Genomic DNA, 21,124 nt, shown 5'->3' with positions numbered 1-21,124 from the left:
CCATGATCAAGTAGGGTTTATCCCAGGGATGCAAGGATTCTTCAATATACGCAAATCAATCAATGTGATAAACCATGTTAACAAATTGAAGGAGAAAAACTATATAACCATCTCAATAGATGCAGAAAAACTTTCGACAAAATTCAACACCCATTTATGATAAAAACCCTCTAGAAAGTAGACATAGAGGGAACTTACCTCAACATGATAAAGACCATATATGCCAAACACACAGCCAACATCAATCTCAATGGTGAAAAACTGAAACCATTTCTACTAAGATCAGGAACAAGACAAGGTTGTCCACTCTCACCACTATTATTCAACATAGTTTTGCAAGTTTTAGCCACAGCAATCAGAGACGAAAAAGAAACAGAGGGAATCCAAATCAGAAAAGAAGAAATAAAACTGTCACTGTTTGTAGATGACATGATACAATACATAGAGAACCCTAAAGATGCTACCAGAAAACTACTAGAGCTAATCAATGAATTTGGTAAAGTAGCAGAACACAAAATTAATGCACAAAAATCTCTTGCATTCCTATATACTTATGATGAAAAATCTGAAAGAGAAATTAAGGAAACACTCTCATTTACCACTGCAACAAAAAGAATAAAATACCTAGGAATAAACCTACTTAAGGAGACAAAAGACCTGTATGCAGAAAACTATAAGACACTGATGAAAGAAATTAAAGATGATAAAACAGATGGAGAGATATACCATGTTCTTGGATTGGAAGAATCAACATTGTGAAAATGACAATACTTCGCAAAGCAATCTAGAGATTCAATGTAATCCCTATCAAACTACCAATGGCATTTTTCACAGAACTAGAACAAAAACTTTCACAATTTGTATGGAATAGCCAAAGCAATCTTGAGAAAGAAAAACAGAGCTGGAGGAATCAGGCTCCCTGACTTCAGACCATACTACAAAGCTACAGTAATCAAGACAGTAAGGTACTGGCACAAAAACATAACTATAGATCAATGGAACAGGACAGAAAGCCCAGAGATAAACCCATGCACCTATGGTCATCTTACCTTTGATAAAGGGGGAAAGAATATAAAACACAGAAAAGACAGCCCCTTCAGTAAGTGGTGCTGGGAAATCTGAACAGCTACATGTAAAAGAATGAAATTAGAACACTCCCTAACACCCTACACTAAAATAAACTCAAAATGGATTAAAGACCTAAATGTAAGGCCAGACACTATCAAACTCTTAGAGGAAAACATAGGCAGAAAACTCTATGACATAAATCACAGCAAGATCCTTTTCAACCCACCTCCTAGAGAAATGGAAATAAAAACAAAAATAAACAAATAGGACCTAATGAAACTTAAAAGCTTTTGCACAGCAAAGAAAACCACAAACAAGACAAAAAGACAACCCTCAGAATGGGAGAAAATATTCGCAAATGAAGCAACTGACAAAGGATTAATCTCCAAAATTTACAAGCAGCTCATGCAGCTCAATATCAAAAAAACACACAACCCAATCCAAAAATGGGCAGGAGACCTAAATAGACATTTCTCCAAAGAAGATAAAAAGATTGACAACAAACACATGAAAGGATGTTCAACATCACTAACATTAGAGAAATGCAAATCAAAACTACAATGAGATATCATCTCACACCAGTCAGAATGGCCATCATCAAAAAATCCACAAACAAGAAATGCTGGAGAGGGTGTGGAGAAAAGAATCCTCTTGCACTGTCGGTGGGAATGTAAATTGATACAGCCACTATGGAGAACAGTATGGAGGATCCTTAAAAAACTAAAAATAGAACTACCAAATGACCCAGCAATCCCATTACTGGGCACACATCCTGAGAAAACCATAATTCAAAAAGAGTCATGTACCACAATGTTCACTGCAGCACTATTTACAATTGCTAGGACATGGAAGCAACCTAAGTGTCCACTGACAGATGAATGGATAAAGAAAATGTGGCACATATATAAACTGGAATATTACTCAGCCATAAAAAGAAACAAAATTGAGTTATTTGTAGTGAGGTGGATGGACCTAGAGTCTGTCATACAGAGCAAACTAAGTCAGAAAGAGAAACCAAATACCATATGCTTACACATATATATGGAATCTAAAAAAAAAAAAAAAAAAGATTCTGAAGAACCTAGTGGCAGGACAGGAATAAAGACGCAGATGTGGAGAACGGACTTGAGGACACAGGGAGGGGGAAGGGTAAGCTGGCACAAAGTGAGAGAGTGGCATGGACATATATACACTACCAAATGTAAAACAGATAGCTAGTGGGAAGCAGCCGCATAGCACAGGGAGATCAGCTCGGTGCTTTGTGACCACCTAGAGGGGTGGGATAGGGAGGGTGGGAGGAGATGCAAGAGGGAGGAGATATGGGGATATATGTATATGTATAGCTGATTCACTTTGTTATAAAGCAGAAACTAACACACCATTGTAAAGCAATTATGCTCCAATAAAGATGTTAAAAAGTAAAACACAGGCTGTCTTAGGACATCAGAAATTCTGACTGCCATGGAAAGGGCTGGTTCTCACTTTTCCTCTGGGTAGTTGGTCTTGTTTAGTTTTATTTTTTAATGGGGAAAGAGGCCTTCATTAAATACAAGGATGTAACCACTCTATCTAGATAAGAAATAAAGAAGGACGCAGGGCCACATTCAGCACTGAAATATCACACTTCACAGTAAGGAAGCTGCTTGCAGAAATGAAGGTCATCTAGAGCAACCGACAGGGCCACACTTTTTTTTAAATGTGTTTAGAAAAGGGGATTTTTACCTGGAAAGTTGTGGTATTTATTTGTTTGCTTTTTAAGTTCAAAAACTTATAAGCCTATGGCTTTTAAATCCTAGATCTACAGTCCTTCGGCCCATGCATGCCCCTTTCTTCTGAATAAACATTGCACAATCTGCTGGATTTCTCTATGACTTTTTCTCATACTTGTGAATCTGTTTGGAAAGAAAAGAAAAAGGAAACGGGAAAAGAGCCTTCTGTTTTTCATAATGTCTAATCTTTTTCCCCCATTGGCATTCACCAGATGTTGCTCTGGATTGGAAGATAAATATTAAAATCTAAGCAAGAACAAAGCAGGCTGTTTACTGGGCAGATTTTTCAGATGTTCTCTTGAACACTTGAAAAGACAGGAGACTCTTTGATATGCAGGCTGGCTGGAATCCACAATGGAACAGTCTCTCCAACAAGAGGGTTGGCCCTAGGGCTGTGTCCACGCAGCCTGCAGTTCCTGAGAATTCCATTAATCCACTGGCTGTGCATTAGTGGGGAAGGTCAGGGAGGGAGAGGACTGGGTTACCTGATGAAGAGGCCTGAGAAAGATGGAAAGACAGACTCTGTCCAACGATCTTGTGCACAGATGCATCGGGAACTCTCTTCACAGGTGTAGAAATAAGGCCATGATTCGGGCAGGCTCTCTGTCCCCACAGCGACAGTCAAATCACACTGCACGTAGCTGCAGCCAGAGGTCTCACAGTTCTCCTCCTCAGGTCTCAGGCCACACAGGAAAGCCAAGGACACTGCATGAAATGGTCAACGTTGGGTTAGGTAATAACCACAGAAAGAACTAAAGGCCTTACTTTGTTACATCAACCAAGCCCATGTGTTTTTCCTTGACCAATAGGAAAATAAACTTATTCATTTACTCTTCTTAAAAGTGTACTATGTGTACATAATTCATACAGAAGATACAAATCATGTTTTTGTAAAATATGAATCACCTAGTCAGAAAACTCATGTGAATGTACCATAAATTCAGCCAACATAAGCCAATACCGTCAAGATGCTCTCCAGTCTATGTGCTCCTGGCCAAGTCTACCCACTTCCTCCTCATTCTCAGAAACAACACTTGCATTTTTTAAATAGCTTTTTCACATGGGTTTGTATCCTAAACAGGAGATTGTTGAATTTTACTTCTTTTTGAACTTTAGAAAATAGACGACATGGCATAATATCCTTAGACCTGCTTTCTTCACTCGATATTATGTTTCTAAGATTTAGCCCTATTATTGCATGTAACTGTTGTTCAAACATTTTCACTGCTGTTCAACACTGCATTCTGTGAAAGTACTACAATATATTTACCTATTCTGTCACCAATGGACTTTTGCGTAATTCCCAGGTTTTGCTACTACAAACATGTATGGAATTTTCTCTAGGGTATATACCTCTAAGAAAATTGTCTACTCATAGGGTAGGTGCAAGTTCAACCTTACAAGACAGTGCCATGTTGTTTCCAAAGTGGTTGTGTCATTTCACGTTCCTACCACCTATATTTATGACTTCCCAGTAACCCACATAATTCTCAGCACTTGGGATTATCAGACTCTTAATTTTGGCCAGTCCAGTGAGTATACAACAGCATCTCATTGTGGCCTTATTTTGAATTTTCATCATTACTTTTTAGGTTGAGCAAGTTTTTATATGTTTAGTAGTAACGTCTTTTCCCTTCTATGAAATTCCCATTTCTGTCATTTGCCTTTTTTTCTAGTGGAATGCTTGTCTTTTCCTTATTGATTTGTGAGTTTTATATTCTGGGTACTAATCCTACAGAGGTTATATGCTTACTAATACCTTCTCCAGATTTGTGGCTAGACTTTTCATTCTCTTTATGGGATCTCTTGATTAACAGAAGTTCTTGATTCTCATAGAGTTATGACTATTAACATGTCATAAAGAAGAATAGCAATGATTTGAAGCCCTCTGACCCTGAGCCCATTTCTTTCCAGGTCATGAGAAACGATGTAAAAAGCATCACCAAGCCAGACTGGCAATAACCTTTAACAGGAGGATGAACAAATCTCTACATGAGATGGTTTGGGAGCATCTCTGCCTGAAAACCTTAATAAAATAGAAAAGAAAAATTTCCTCTAGCCTTCTACCTCTGCAGCTAGCTTGTTCATGCAGGTACGTAACACATGTTATCAAGGGCTATGAGCTTGAAGCTAAGAGGCCTGCCTACATCACAGGGCTGCATGCAGCAAGGGAAAGACAAGTACATGAGAGGGTTTGCCGTTATTCAATCACACACAAATAGTATTATTATTGCTGGTATATTCCAAAGCACCTAACACATAGTAGGTTCTGTGACTGTGTTCCCAAAGAATTACAGCAATTAAAATGTCTGGAAAGTAAGAGTCTTGTATGGATAGAGGAAACATGAGAACTTTCCAGTTAGTAAGCCCTGGGGCAAATAAAAACAGGCTTAACACCTATAAAATAATGAACTCATTATGGGTGATTAGGTGGATGCAAATTGACAAGGTGGATTATGAAAAGTGCCCAGTGTTGGGGATCAGAATCCATGGATTTTACTCAAGGTTCTGCCACAAAATAGCTGTGCGACCTTAATCCCTTTAGCTTTTCATGCCTCATGGAAAAGTCAAAGTTTCCATGAAGAAGTCATGTGGTATAACTCAAGATATAAATGCAGGAAACCAAAAGATCAAAGATCTTGCTGATTTTAAACAAATACAGGGTATTAGACTGACAAGATGCTTTAGCAACCTATCATACGAAGAAAGAAAATTCTTCTTTTGTTAGAAGTACAATTTGGGGGAAAAGTAAAGATGATGACCCCAAAAGCAGCAACAGGACATTTTTTTTTTAACAGGACATTTTTAGAGCTCTACATTTCTTAACTTTTATTGAAGTATAGTTGATTTACAATATTATGTTAGTTTCAGGTGTACAGCATAGTGACTGCATATTTTTACAGATTATACTCAAGGAGCTCAGAAGAGAAATACTGAAATGTTTACTTGCTGTGAAGTTTCTGATACAGTAGGTCCCAAGGATTCGCACTGTTAACAAAATCCCAGGTGCTGCTACTGTTGCTGCTCCGGTAATAATATTTTTCCAGTAATTCTCAATAATAATATCATTGAGAAGCACTGTGTTAGAAGGACTGAAATTATTCAGCTTTCCCAAGGGCTGCCAGCTGATTAAGGTTGAAAAAAGTAGAGTGGGGAGCATTAGTAGGCAAAAGGATAGATTTCCCTGAGAAAGACAACTGTGAAACACTTGTATGGGTCGCTGCTGTGAAAGTGCCCGCTAAAAAGTCTTTTAAAATATAAGAGATTCTTAACTAAATTGGTTCTGTGCAATCCTATCTGAAAGTAGGGGAATTATTTAGTAGTTTTTAATAATTTATGAGACACACTCCTTTGACAATTCAATGTACACTGTAGACCTACTTCCTACAAAAAAAAATACACAATCATATTCTCAAAATGTCTTATCCAATTTCAGGGATACACAGAATCCCCAACTCCCATCCTGGATCTTAAGTAAGAAACCAGTAGAGTGACAAAGGATTAATCACCAAAATACACAAGCATCTCATGCAGCTCAATATCAAAAAAAACAAACAACCCAATCCAAAAATGGGCAGAAGACCTAAACAGACATTTCTCCAAAGAAGATATACAGACTGCCAACAAACACATGAAAGAATGCTCAACATCACTAATCATTAGAGAAATGCAAATCAAAACTACAAATGAGGTATCACCTCACACCAGTCAGAATGGTCATCATCAAAAAATCTAGAAACAATAAATGCTGGAGAGATGTGGAGAAAAGGGAACGCTCTTGCACTGCTGGTGGGAATGTAAATTGATACATCCACTATGGAGAACAGCATGGAGGTCCCTTAAAAAACTACAAATAGAACTACCATATGACCCAGCAATCCCACTACTGGACATATACCCTGAAAAAACCATAATTCAAAAAGAGTCATGTACCACAATGTTCATTGCAGCACTATTTACAATAGCTAGGACATGGAAGCAACCTAAATGCCCACTGATAGATGAATGGATAAAGAAGATGTGGCACATGTATACAATGGAATATTACTCAGCCATAAAAAGAAACAAAATTGAGTTATTTGTAGTGAGGTGGATGGATCTAGAGTCTGTCATACAGAGTGAAGTAAGTCAGAAAGAGAAAAACAAATACCGTATGCTAACACATATATATGGAATCTTAAAAAAAAAAAACGGTTCTGACAAACCTAGAGGCAGGACAGGAATAAAGACGCAGACATAGAGAATGGACTTGTGGACACGGGGAGGGGGAAGTATAAGCTGGGACAAAGTGAGAGAGTGACATGGACATATATACACTACCAAATGTAAAACAGATAGCTAGTGGGAAGCAGCCCCATAGCACAGGGAGATCAGCTCCGTGCTTTGTGACCACCTAGAGGGGTAGGATAGGGAGGGTGGGAGGGAGATGCAAGAGGGAGGGGATATGGGGTATGTGTATACATATGGCTGATTCACTTTGTTGTGCAGCAGAAGCTAACACAACGTTGTAAAGCAATTATACTCCAATAAAGATGTTAAAAAAAAAAGAAACCAGTGGAGTTGGATTCCGCCAGTTCCTCTCCATCTTTATAGACACTACTTAAAAGTCTTTTAAAAGACTTTTTTTATTTTGAATTTTATTTCATTTATTTTTTTATACAGAAGGCTCTGATTAACTATTTTATACATATTAGTGTATTTATGTCAATCCCAATCTCCCAATTCTTTTTTAATGAAAGAGGAAAATAAATTATCCATTTCCCCAGAGTAAATGAGCGGCCCTTGTACAATCAATGAGTGTTTGCTGACACCTAGTGACAATGGTAAAAGTTACAGCGCCTCACTCAGGTTTTCCTCTTCTAAAAATCAAGGAATTTTGAGAATTCTTTTTCTAAATTTAATCAAATCTTTTAAAATATAATAATTTATTTTATTCCTCTCCTATGAGTTATAAAACTCCCAATAACACACTTTACCTGACCCTGAAACTTCATTGGTTTTTAGTTTGTACTTCTGGTTGAAACTAGATGTCTTGAAATAATAGCGAAGAGTTGATTAATTTAAATAGTGTATACGTGAAAGCCCCCCGCCCCCTCCAAAAAAACTGTAGCAGTATTTGTTAAATATTAGGACCTAGAAATGGGGAGTCGGTTTTACGTTTCCACCATTTCCCAATTCCCGTATTTATTCTTTCATCGAACATTAATTTTGCACGTCCCCTAAGCCAGGACAGTTCTAGGCACAGGAGTTAGAACAGAGGAAGAAACAGACATATTAACTTCAACTTTCTACCATATCCTAAATTTCCTATTGTGGAATCTTAAGTAGAACAGATCTCTCATCTGTGATGTTCTGCTCATATACATGAGGTCATAGGACACTCGATTTCCACTATCGTAAGCAAGGATTCTTTCTCCTCTTCCCTCCTTTCCTCCTCCTCTCCTTCCTCCCAATCCCCACGGCCACCACCACCACTCCTCCTTCTGGTCTAAGACCATCCAATGTAACTGCCATCACAACAGTATTAGCCATCATGGAATTTTTGTCCAAGCTCAGAAGTGATGCTTTTATCACTGTAAATCTTTCACCAACATTCAAGTTGCAGACACAGAAATTAGGAATATAACTTAAAGCATTTTACAGAAAACATGAGTACAAATTATTTTTAAGTGCACAGGTATAAGATCTATGATTATGCAAATCAAATAACCACCTGGCTTAGCTGACCCTGTAGTGATAATAGTAATTTCATCCCTGAGACTTTTTTTTCTGAAGCTCAGTAGGTTATAAGCATGTGTTGTGAGCCCCATCATAGAAATATCAAAGCTTTGCACATTCCATTCTAAACCCTCCACCCCACAAAGACATGGCTTCCCGTGCCACAATTTATGTGATGGCTACAAAGCTTACAACAGTGAGAGATCGTGGTGTTTTACTGAGTAAGGGCTCAGGTAATTATCTGGACTTTACAGAATAGAAGGATAATGTTAATGTTGGCCTTTTTTTCCTATAATAAGATTCAAGACCTGAGCACACTAATATGCAAGAGCTCTCCAGCAGAATGATCTAATCCCTTCACTAGGACCTCCAGAAGGCAGACATTTTCAGCAGCCCCACCTCAGAACAAGACAAAATTGTTTTCTCCACGATGCCTAGGCTGTCACTGAAACTAGTATTCACCACTCAGAACTACTTTCTCCATCTTCATATGACTGCCATCAAGAACACAGACCTACTAGAGAATGGACTTGAGGATATGGGGAGGGGGAAGGGTAAGCTGTGACAAAGTGAGAGAGTGGCAGGGACATATATACACTACCAAACGTAAGGTAGCTAGCTAGTGGGAAGCAGCTGCATAGCACAGGGAGATCAGCTCGGTGCCCTGTGACCACCTAGGGGGTGGGATAGGGAGGGTGGGAGGGAGGGAGATGCAAGAGGGAAGAGATATGGGAACATATGTTTATGTATAACTGATTCACTTTGTTATAAAGCAGAAACTAACACACCACTGTAAAGCCATTATACTCCAATAAAGATGTTTAAAAAAAAAGAACATAGGTGATAAATGTTTTGTTGTCATTAACATGACAAAAGCTGTTATGACTCATCTTAACAGGTGGTCCCCAATTCTAACTACCATTTTAGATGGGGATCAGTGTATTTTCCCCCCCTCAGGAACACACAGAAAAATTTAAAGTCAATACAGCATTAATTATCAAAAAAATGGAGTTAACCAAAGTATGTCATTTCCATATATACTCTTTAAAAAACGAATATGGCATTTTTCCTGACCATCCAGGGGCAGAACCAGGCAGCTGAAGGCAGACACTGTCGCGTTAGCCAAGACTTGGCAGGGAGCACCACACACGGCAGCTGAGATGTTCTCAGGAGAAAATCCTGCTCCAAACACATGCACGAGCCTTCCACCCAGGCAGCCTTTAAAGACAAAATGATGAGTTCACCATCATAGAGGCAAATCTTTCTTTACTCAGAATTCAAACCCATGCTTTCCTGCTCCCCTTCATTCTTTCTATGCCCTCCTGAGTCCACACACTGGCCTTAGATTCCCTGTTTTCTCAGTTTCTTCTCACTAAGCTCTGGCCTCCAAAGCCTGGAGCCCTTATTCTGTCAAACCCCAATAATTCAACAACCTATAAAACGTGTAAAAATTCCTATGTAGAAAAATAATGCTTATTTATCGTTCTTAAACTTTTTATACAGAAGAGTATAAAGTGAAAGAAAAACTTCCCCTAACTACTTATCTCACTCCCCAGAAGTAGCCATGTATAGAATTTCTTGTGAATTCTTCTTGAATTTTCTAAGCATATAGGTTTTTTTATACAAAGGGGTCATTCTATACATAATATTCTACAACTTTTTTTAAAAATTAGAAGTGTAGCATAAACATTTTTCCAAGTCTATATATACAGATCTAGCTCATCATTTTTATTTTTTATTTATTTTTTTTGCAGTATGCAGGCCTCTTACTGTTGTGGCCTCTCCCGCTGCGGAGCACAGGCTCCGGACGCACAGGCTCAGCGGCCATGGCTCACGGGCCCAGCCGCTCCGCGGCATGTGGGATCTTCCCGGACCGGGGCACAAACCCGTGTCCCCTGCATCGACAGGCGGACTCTCAACCACTGTGCCACCAGGGAAGCCCCCTAGCTCATCATTTTAATAGCCATTTAGAATTCCATCATATGATTATTCCATAATTTATTGAGCAATCTTCCTATTGATTGATAGTTCCATAATTTCTCCTCTTTCTGCAATTAAGGATGGTGCAATGAACTATATACACTTATATGAGTAAAACTGGTGCAACTTCTTAGAAGTGGAATTGCTAGGTCAAAGGAAAAGTAAATTTTTAATTTTGACGAATACTGCCAAATTTCTCTCCAAAATAATGTTGCCCCAGTTTATACTCCTACCTGCTGTGTAAGAAGAGTGCCTGTTTGATGGGTAAAATCATGTCAGTTCTTAACAGACAACATGTTTTGCTTCAGTCTGAAAATCAATAAAGGAAAATGTCAGCTGACATCTGAAAATGTCAGATGTGCAGAGACCTCTAGTCTACATTGAGATAGAGGTCTAGTTTCTCCTGCCTTCAATGTCAAATCTAGGTGGTATTTACACAGCTACCTGACAAACTTTTTGCTTGGGTGCATTCTTACCCCTCCTCTCTCACCATAAAAGTCATGGATTCCTAGAGAGTTGAAAGGGGAACAAGGGAGCATCCAGCCCCAAACCCTTTATCAAATAAGAAATCTGAGGCTTAAAAAAGTTACCCAGCTAAGATAGTGACAGACTCAGGACCAAACCCCAATCCCTGTAGCATCCCGCCCAGCTGAGGCCAGACATATTTGTTCCAAGAAATGGCTTGGTTCGTACTTCATCAGTCTAGGATCCTGCTCCCATAATTACTTCTAACCTTTCTGCATCACAATCACATTTGAGCTATCTCAAGTGTAGTAAGACATTAAGGGGACAGAAACCCAAACCATCACTGGAAGAAAAGGCAAGGCAAATATCAATACATCTAAAAGAAGAAAAAGTTCAACCAATGAAATCATACTGTGCAATTGGCTTATTATTGGTGGAGTATGAATTCATCTGTGAAATAGTACAAAATGATAAAAATTAATCATATTTAATAAGTTTAAAACAATTCAAATTGGCAGATAGGTTTAAAAATAAATGAAGGCATTTATGTTCTACTTAAATGATCAAATTATGAGCTCTTACAAATGGTATTACTTAAAGCACAAATTAAAGCGGGTTAATGTATCAAATTAAAATACAATCAAACACTTAGAGAATATGCACAATCTCCTCGATAAAAAACAAAGCCTCATAAATGGAGCATGACAAAGTTTTAGGAGGAAGCTGGGGCTGTTAAGAGGAAAACCGGCTTCTCTCTCCTTCTGTCATTCAGACTGACGTTAATTTCCTACCTCACAGAGTAGGGACAGGAGCTACTGATCCACTTATATAAAGAAAGCTCTTCTGCCTCATCTGCCTGACTTACCGAAGTTCTCGGTCACTGCTGTAACGGTCACTCTGGATGTGAACACCAGGATAGATGAGGCCCACCCTCTCAGGTGGTCATAACCTCTGACTTGGTACTCCCCGACAGGAAGGGATGGGACCACACACTGGAGAAGAGTACGGTTGCCAGAGACACCCACACAGGGGAACATCCCAATAAAAATGTCAACGTTCGCAGCTCCTGAGATCCCGGCCACTGAAAACGTTAAGACGTCATCAGTCTGAGAAACTGAGAGCAATTCGGGGGTGAAGGCGTCGCTGTAACCAATGACGCCCACCTGGTAAGAAAGTCCATCTACCTCTATGACCAGGGCAACGGAGCCATTCCCTGCAGGAACAGCGCACTGGATGAGCTCAGAGCTGAGGTTCACAGTCAGGCAGGCCTGCTGGCCAATGTAGACTAAAGTGGAGTTCCGTCCCCTCAGGGCTGTACCCTCCAAGGTCAAGAGGCTTCCACCATGGAGGCTGAAATTCTTGGGGAAATAATGAAACACTTGAGGCAAAATGTGGAAGTGTCTGTAAACGTGACCAGAGCAAGCATACCCATATCTCGTATGAAGAACCGACAGGTAGTGGGGTCCTGGGGCCAAGCCACTGATACAACACGCCACGTGGGTTGTATTAAAGGAAGTCACAGTGCAAGGAAGGCGATCATCCACAAACACCATTGGCTCATCAGCCGCGGTACCTAACCTCTGACCCCTAATCAGCACTGTGGTCAGAGACCCACTGATGCTTGTGGTCCAGGCGTCCATGACAGGAGTTGTCTCTTCACACAAGAAAAGAGTGCAATTCCCCTGACAGGCGCTGGGCAGCCCATTAACCAGGACAGTAACATTCAGGGTGAAGGAAGCACCAGGCACGGGGTTACCCACCGGGGTAATCCGACAGAGGACCGCCTGGTCCCCCAAACTCAAAATCACACAAGTGAAAGGACCTGAAATGTCAACCTGAACTGACCTCCTGCTGGAATTAAGAGCCAAGCCCCTCACCGTGAGTACTGTCCCTCCACAAGTGGACCCAAGTGTTGGGGAAATGGCTGTTATCTGAGGCAACACCACAAATTGCTGGGGCACCGCAGACATGTCAGCAAACCCCATCTGCCTCTGACGTACTTGGAGAGGATAGATGCCCGCCTCCAAACTGTGAAGAGGAAAAGCGCACCCAGACAGGCTTGTGTTGCTACTGGGAGACTGGGTCTCAACATCACAGCTCAAGTTCCCCAGAAGGACCTCTGAGTTGGAGAGATTCTGCCCTTCCACGTAGAGCCTCAGGCTGTGATTTGTGATTTCTCCTCGCGTGGCTGTGACCACCGGGGTTGCTGCCATTTCATATGTGAAGATGAAGCCCTTCCCCACCAGGCTTGGCAAAGGTTGGTGGGGGAAGGGCCGGCTGCCAGCCCAGACCTCCACAGGGGCTGGGGCACCAGGCGGCAGGGGGGCTGGCGGGGTCTCACACCAGACGTTCGTCTCCGTTGAGTTCACAATGTCACAGGACCGATTGCCCACGAGCACCCAAACCAAAGCTGGGTCACTGCTGAACCCTCTTCCTGAGATGCTGAGGATGGTTCCACCTAAAGCACAAATATTGAGAATAAAACTGAAAAGCTGATATTTCAGAACTAGGAACTCACAGCCCCTGTGTGAGCCCCAGCAGGACCAAGTAAAAGGTGGGTAAGTGTTAGTGAAAGTATCTCACCTCACCCATCAATGTTGATGTGTGATCATTTTGGCAGGAGTCAGATGCGCTAAATTTCACATGATAGTAAAACAATATAAATTGTCCTATAAGAGCAATGTTTATACTATTTAAGACAAAATTTCCAAGTATGTTTATAGATCCTTAGAAACCTCCATCAACTTGGACACTAATGAAAAATCAAATTTCTTGAAGTGCTCTTGTCATCTGCTATATTATCTTAACATGTCAGTCTATATGATTCTACAAATTATTATGTAGAAAGAGGATATGTATATTTCATATACATATGTATACAACATATACATAATGAAAAATCAAATTCTTTAGTCTTCTTGTCATCTGTTGTATTATCTGCCCTAATATTCCGTATTATTCTCTATGTTATTATGTAGTATATATGTATACTGTTCTATATATATTAAACTTACTAATGAAAAATCTAATTTGTTGAAGTCTTCTACTTATCTTCTATATTATTCTATGTAATATTCCAGTATTCCATATATTATGTAGTCGTGTGTGTGTGTATATGACATATCAAGAAGAACTGAAACATTGAAGCATGCTTGTAATTTTGCTGCTGTATTCATAGACATCGTCTCACTTTCTAGTTGAGGCACAATCAAATCCCATCTTCAGGACAGGGATGGGGGCAACGTACCCCTTATCATTACCAAATCAGTGGTATAGCCAAGCAGCTTTAAAAAGGATTATACTATGTTCAAGAAGGAGAATGTACCTACTGTATAGCACAGGGAACTACTCAATACTCTGCAATGGCCTATATGGGAAAAGAATCTTAAAAAGAGTGGATATATGTATGTGTATAACTAATTCACTTTGATATACACCTGAAACTAACACAACATTGTAAATCAACTATACCCCAATCAAAAAAAATTTTTTAAAGGATAATGTGTTATTCCATCCACTATCACAATGATTATCACAGGCAAATACATAGCTTTCAGTTTTTTCTGAAAATGAGTAGTTTTCTAGATTTCTCTATTTGTCCTGTCCTGACATCTCCCATGTTGACATTTGTGTTTCTGACTCTGTCTCGTCCTTCATCTACATCCCTAGAGCAAGCGAAGACATCAAAGACTCATGCCTCTTGCCCTTGCCCATGCAGTATCAAAACGGCTAACTCAGGAAGCTCTTCTCTCGTTTACTACTGTTGTTTTTTTAATCGAAATATAGTTTATCTACAATATTGTGTTCATTTCTGATGTACAGCAAAGTGATTCAGTGATATGTACTCGAGATGTGCCACTTTTTAGATGTTTCAGCCTCCTTCCATTAGGAAAAAAGAAAACCAGGCACATCTCCTTTAAAGAATTAAAAATTCTTTAATTTCCTGAACTCACTGGGCTAAGGGATCCTGAGTTTTCACACCTTCCAAAGTACATCACTCAGTTCCCAGTGCAGGGGAAAGCACCTCTCCCTGCAGCCCCTTCTCTGGTCTCACCAGGAACAAACTCTGAATATCCAGGGAGTAGACTTGCTGAATAAATAATACCAGTCAGGTCAAAGCCACTCACCCAGAACGGACCCACAGCAAGGCTGGATGCTGAAGACTTCTGTGATGTACTGGATGTGAAGATCCACACTATAGAAAATGGGGAGATGGTCATGAAATAACTGAGAGTCAGAAAAAAAAGAGAAAAGAAGGCACGAGACAGCCGAGATGTATGTATTGGGGGGAGAAGAAGAAAGAAAGGGGGCTGTGATGGAGAGCACAGGTGAGGGGCACAGTCCACCAGAGAAGGAAGGAAACGTGAAGAAGAGAAGCTAAGTGGGATATTTTCCTGCTCCAATATCAAGTGGGCACATCAGCCTCATAGAGTTTAGCTACTTTCTGGAATGAAGTAAGGGAACTTCTGGAGAAATACTGGGCAGGGGGACTTCAGGGTAAAGAGGACTGAGCACGGCTTGTGCAGTAATTGAAGCCATTTATTCAAAGCCCAAGACACTGTTATTATTAAAGGTCTTAGTGAAATCACAATCTCTTATTAAGCGCAGACTCTTCCTCCTTACATAGAGATGCCCATCCCATCTCACCCCAACCCAACTGAGAGACATGACATCTTAGTTCCAGAAAGTTCTCCTTTCCCCAACTAGTAAGCCAAAAACTGGTCTTGAGAGTGAACTGTCCTGTAGGGTCTCCAAGATTTGTTCAAATTTTAGGGTTCTCATATGTTTATCCTTTAACTTCAGAAGAAGAAGAAAAAATAAAGACCTAACTCAAAACTAGAATTCCTCAACTGAATGCTAGACCATCAACAGACTTAAAATGAATGGCAAGGGTCCACCTCACCCTTGTGCATGAATGTGGGCCCCATTGATGGAGACTGAGATTCCATGGAGCCCAGCAGGCAGCGGGGGCAGCACCACCTCCAGGCCCTGAGCTGCCTGCGCTCGGACCCGAGCTCTGGTGTCCCCAATGTGGACTTGGGCATCCAAATCCGTGTGGTTCATTGGCAGCACCATTCCAATGGAAAGGGTCTCACCTCCTGTGTTGAAAAGAATCCATTAGCCCCTGTGAAGTGGATTTGTGGTCTCAACCGTTTATTCAATTCTAAGATTAGCTTTTGAGATTAAACACGTGGTTAGCCCTGTGCATAATACTCTGATTAAGAGTTTTAATGCCGGGAATTCCCTGGCGGTCCAGTGGTTAGAACTTGGCACTTTCACTGCTGGAACCAGGTTTGATCGTTGGTCAGGGAACTAAGATCCTGCAAGCCGTGCAGTGTGGCCAAAACAAATAAAAATAATTTGAAAAAGCTTTTAATGCCAACCTAATTTTTATCATGAAACTTACAACTCATTTAATAGAGCTACAGCCTATAACTTCAAGGGCATAGAAAGAAAAATTGTCAGGACAATTGTACACAAGAGGCATTAATTCATATCCATACAGAGGCAAATCAAGTAGCTATGATGGTCTTCATAACCAGAAAATAACACCCCATGTCCTTTTTGTAGCCTCTACTTTTCTGAAGATAGAAGTCTAAAGCTCTGTCTTGATTATGCGCCGAGCCCTGTAGCAATGCTATACATGAGCGCAGTCATTCGCAGTTACAGAGCCCTTTCACCCACATTATCCCATTTGACCCTCACACTGTCCTGATAACATATGCAGGGCAGTTAGCAGGATTGGCATTTTGCTTTTGAGGAAACTAAGGCTCAGTAGCCCAGGTCTCAGAGCTGATTAATGGAAATGTGAGGGCCTGAGTCCAGTCTTGTATCTCAATGCCTTTTTAGTTTATTAGCAACTCTACTAAAATGCCATGTATACTACGGACACTTCATTTTATCTCATATATGTATTGAGTATCAAGAGGAACAGATATGGCTATCAGATGTTAAATGAAGTTTCGCAGGGTATGTAAAGCAGATAGGCTCTAAAAGGTTATAGAAAATCTGCTTATTGGGGCTATATTTAAAACAATTAGGTGTGTGAATTTGAATTTGGCACTGGCGGACTTTTCAGCTAATGGATCCCAGCCTGCTGTGAAGAAGGAAACCACATGGGGCCAATGTAGAGAGGCCATCTTTGGCCCATTTATACAACACCCAGTATCTGGCAGAATAATGGTGCTCACTTCAATAAAGCATTTATTGAGTGCTACTCTGTGTTAGTTCCTGGGCTATGTACTTTTACCTATTGATACTTTATCTCCATTTTTCCCAATAACGTTGAAAGACTTATTCCTACCTAACAGTTGGAGAAGCTAAAGATAAAGGAAGTTAAGTATTGTGCCCAAGGAGTGGTTGAGCTGGAATTCATTCAGGTCGGGCGCTGACAGCAAAAATCACACTAATGGTCTCTCACATCAAATCCTTCCTCCTCCTTCCCTGCCCCTCTTCTTTTCTCTTTGATTTCATCTTGGCTCTACTGTCATCATCAGCATCAGCATCTCCTGGATGGAGATACGTAGCCCTCCAACTTTCAAAATAAACTTTCCCAACAGGGCACCACTCACTGTGGGTTTTATAACAAGTTCTTCTTTATTCTGCCTGTAGAAAGATCTCATTGCAAGTGTAAATCCTGCAAATAATGCATCATGTTGTATATATCAATAACATGATCTCCTTGGGCTCTTGGTCAATTGTCAAGCTAATCTGAGATGCCTTTGAGGCACTGATGCAATGTATTTATTCTTTTCATTATAGGTGGGAAATTTTATTAAGAGCCAAAATCACTGAAATCTGAATAGAACATGGAGCTCCCTCCTCCCTTTTCTACTTCGTTGGGAAGAATCTATACCACTAAGGAATTTTACACACTTTGGTCGCCTCAGGCAGCAAATTCTTCTTCTGCACTATCTGAGCTGAATAATATTGAGAAGCTAAAGGACACCTCCCTTTATGTACTCTTGAGCAATGGAAAATGAAAATAGTACCAGAAAAATTGAGTCCAGGCTGTTTCTTTAGGAAATTTGATGGTCTTGTATAATAAACCCTTAGACATGTCTGCCATAAACTCTGTCAACTGGCACCCAATTAACCAGAACACAGTGCTACCTGCTACTTTTCCAAATCTATATGTTATGACGTGATAATAAATTGTCATAATTCCATCCAGTCATATCATCTGAATCATCAAAGAAAGATTAAATCATTTCATGTAGTTGGATGCTAAATAATACACTCTTTATATATATGTCTCTCAAGGAACAAGTTAATCAGAATATACTATTTTCTAATCATATCTAATAACTGCTATAAAAGGACCTGCTGCCCCAAATGCTATTTTACAATAAACTGTAAGTGGCTGCGTGCCTGGAATCTGCAACCAGACTGCCTGAGTTCAAACCCCCACTCTGGTACTTACTACCAGGTTGTTACTACCAAGTAACATCTTAAACAAGTAACTTATTCTCTCTGTTCTTTAGTTTCCTAATCTGTAAACTGAGGCTAATAATTCTATAAATTAATGACAAAGATTAATGTCTACTATATGTCTGTGCTATTACTATTGGCACATAGTAGGTACACAATACATATTTACTGAATTTTTAACTTCGAATTCCCATGTCATTTTCAGGATAGAAATGGTCCCAATTTTACAGAGAGAAAAATAGATATAAGGAAATTTATTCAATGATGGCTAAGAGGACAAAATCAGTCTCCAGGTTTTCAGAAAAATAACTTCCATCCAAAATATAATACTATCTTCAATAAAATTAATAGGCCATTGTTTTGCCTTTTTATACAATCAGTGCTGTAAGCTAAAAAGATCCTACAGGATCAGGTAGTTTACCTGCTATGCTGCTTCTGTTTCTGCTGAGAGACACAATTACTGGATTTAAAGAGGAGACGTAAGTAAATGCCTTGGGAAGAACCACAGAATGGTCCCCTCTGATCACAGTCACATTCACTGTAGGTCCATCTTCCCCCTGAAAAATTAATTTTTAAAATCAAAACTCTGGGGACTCCCCTGGTGGTCCAGTGGTAAAGAATCCACCTTCCAATGCAGGGGACGCGGGTTCAATCCCTGGTCGGAGAACTAAGATCCCACATGCCGCGGCACAACTAAGCCCACGCGCCACAACTATTGAGCTCTTGCATCTCAACGAGAGAGCCCATGTGCTGCAAACTACAGAGCCCACTCACCCTGGAGCCCTTGCGCCACAACTAAAGAGAGAAAACCCACATGCCACAACTAGAGAGAAGCCCGGGTGCCGCAACGAAGAGACCACACACCATAACAAAAGGTCCCACATGCCTCAACGAAGATCCCGTGTGCCACAACTAAGACCCGACACAGCCAAAAAATTAAGGAAAATAAATAGTTTTTAAAAAATAAAAACTCTGTAAATAAGACTGAGTTGAGCAAAGTCCATACAGAATTAGTTTAAAGGGTTAATTTCAAGAAAATTGTTTTTAAAGACTATATTTGCTACTTTGAAGTCTCTCTCTGTGCCTCTCTGTGTCTCTCTCTGTCTCTGTCTCTCTCACATGCACACACACTCACAGTGACAAGTGCTTAGAATAGGCAAGTGCAGCATCCAACAGATTAAAGAGTAAAGAAGAATGATTTGCAATTAACACACCAATTGGTTCTGCAAAAAAAATGCAATTTCAAATAAACATCTATATCTAGCTAAACTACCCATCAAGTGTGAGAGTACTTTGAGATATTTAAGTACTAAGAAAACTTCCCTCCCACATTTTCTTTCTTGGGGTATTTCTTAAGGCTATTATCTTATAAAATAAGCAATAACCAAAAAAAGAGAAAAAATACTCCAAGAAACAGTGAAGCTACTCAGGAGAGCAGTCAAGGGAAATACTAGGATGAAACCTATAGAATAAATCTAGAAAACACAAGTTAGATTGAAGCAGAAGAAGAGGGAGCTTCAAGAAAAAAGAGCAACTGATATAATGAAATATTTTTTATAGAGGATTTTTATAATAAGGAAGACATGTAAAAAAAAAAACTCTAGGGACTTCCCTGGTGGCACGGTGGTTAAGAATCCGCCTGCCAATGCAGGGGACACAGGTTTGAGCCCTGGTCCAGGAAAATCCCACATGCCGCGGAGCAACTAAGCCCATACGCCACAGCTACTGAGCCCGCGTGCCACAACTACTAAGGCCCACACGCCTAGAGCCCGTGCTCCGCAACAAGAGAAGCCACCACAATGAGAAGCCCACACACCACAACGAAGAATAGCCCCCACTCACCGCAACTAAAGAAAGCCCACGCACAGCAACGAAGACCCAACACAGCCCCAAAAAAAACAAATAAATAAATTTATGAAGTAAAAAACTCTAAGAAAAAGACAAACTATAAAAAATATATATTGCCTGATTCTGTCAGTATCATTCAAATAGTTTAATAATGTAAATATGGTTTATTGATTTAACCAACAAATGACACTGTAACTATATTCAAAGGAATTTAAAGTGGTTGTTTCAGAAAGGGGGACTGAAGAATGGGGAAGTGGGTACGAGAGAGTATGATTGTCTTACTCTTTTCTTTTGAACTTTGCATGTATTGCTTTGTTCAATTAAAAGTTGGCTTTCCTAATTTTTATTCTCTCTAGTAAAAGAAATTCAAACAGTACAAATTTTACCCACTAAAATAGTAAATATAGCTAAAGTGCTGATACTCAATGTTGGCCAAGGCACCAGAAATCAGACACCCACACAGCGATGGTGAGAGTATTATTTAAAAAGAGTTTCAGACAACTGGATATCCATGTCAAAAGCTTTATACCTCTGTGCTGCTGTTGTTGGCACATAGTAAGTACACAGGAAATTTTGGAAATTATCTAAATGTCCAATAATGGGAAATATACAAATTACAACACAAACATATTAGAATTGCATGCAGTTTATATATAAAAGCTAACATTTCATAATATTTGAATAACTGGATGAGATAAAAATATGGGACCAGAGATCAAAGATTACTCTGAACCCTCTCTTCTTCCAGAGATCTTTATTGTTCAGCAGACAGCCTTCTTTGGGGGTCATGGATGTGCTAGGAATCTTGATGGCACTGAAGTGAACTCTGAATAGGAAGTTCAATT

At 39.9% G+C, this 21,124-nt stretch overlaps 1 protein-coding gene across 1 annotated transcript in view; it reads right to left on the bottom strand.

Moving 5' to 3' along the window:
* PKHD1 (PKHD1 ciliary IPT domain containing fibrocystin/polyductin) overlaps positions 1 to 21,124 on the bottom strand; it is a 424,868-nt gene that overhangs the window by 348,007 nt on the left and 55,737 nt on the right. Inside the window, exons 28-33 of the mRNA XM_033864110.1 lie at positions 18,853 to 18,988; positions 15,904 to 16,099; positions 15,128 to 15,195; positions 11,866 to 13,458; positions 9,630 to 9,773; positions 3,323 to 3,542 (exon numbers count right to left, since the gene is read on the bottom strand). Coding sequence (XP_033720001.1) covers positions 3,323 to 3,542; positions 9,630 to 9,773; positions 11,866 to 13,458; positions 15,128 to 15,195; positions 15,904 to 16,099; positions 18,853 to 18,988 — 2,357 coding nt within the window. The remainder of the gene's footprint in view (positions 1 to 3,322; positions 3,543 to 9,629; positions 9,774 to 11,865; positions 13,459 to 15,127; positions 15,196 to 15,903; positions 16,100 to 18,852; positions 18,989 to 21,124) is intronic.

The sequence above is a fragment of the Tursiops truncatus genome, chromosome 10 (genome assembly GCF_011762595.2).
Source record: "Tursiops truncatus isolate mTurTru1 chromosome 10, mTurTru1.mat.Y, whole genome shotgun sequence".
NCBI lineage: Eukaryota > Metazoa > Chordata > Mammalia > Artiodactyla > Delphinidae > Tursiops > Tursiops truncatus.
This window is presented reverse-complemented; position numbering and strand designations above follow the sequence as displayed.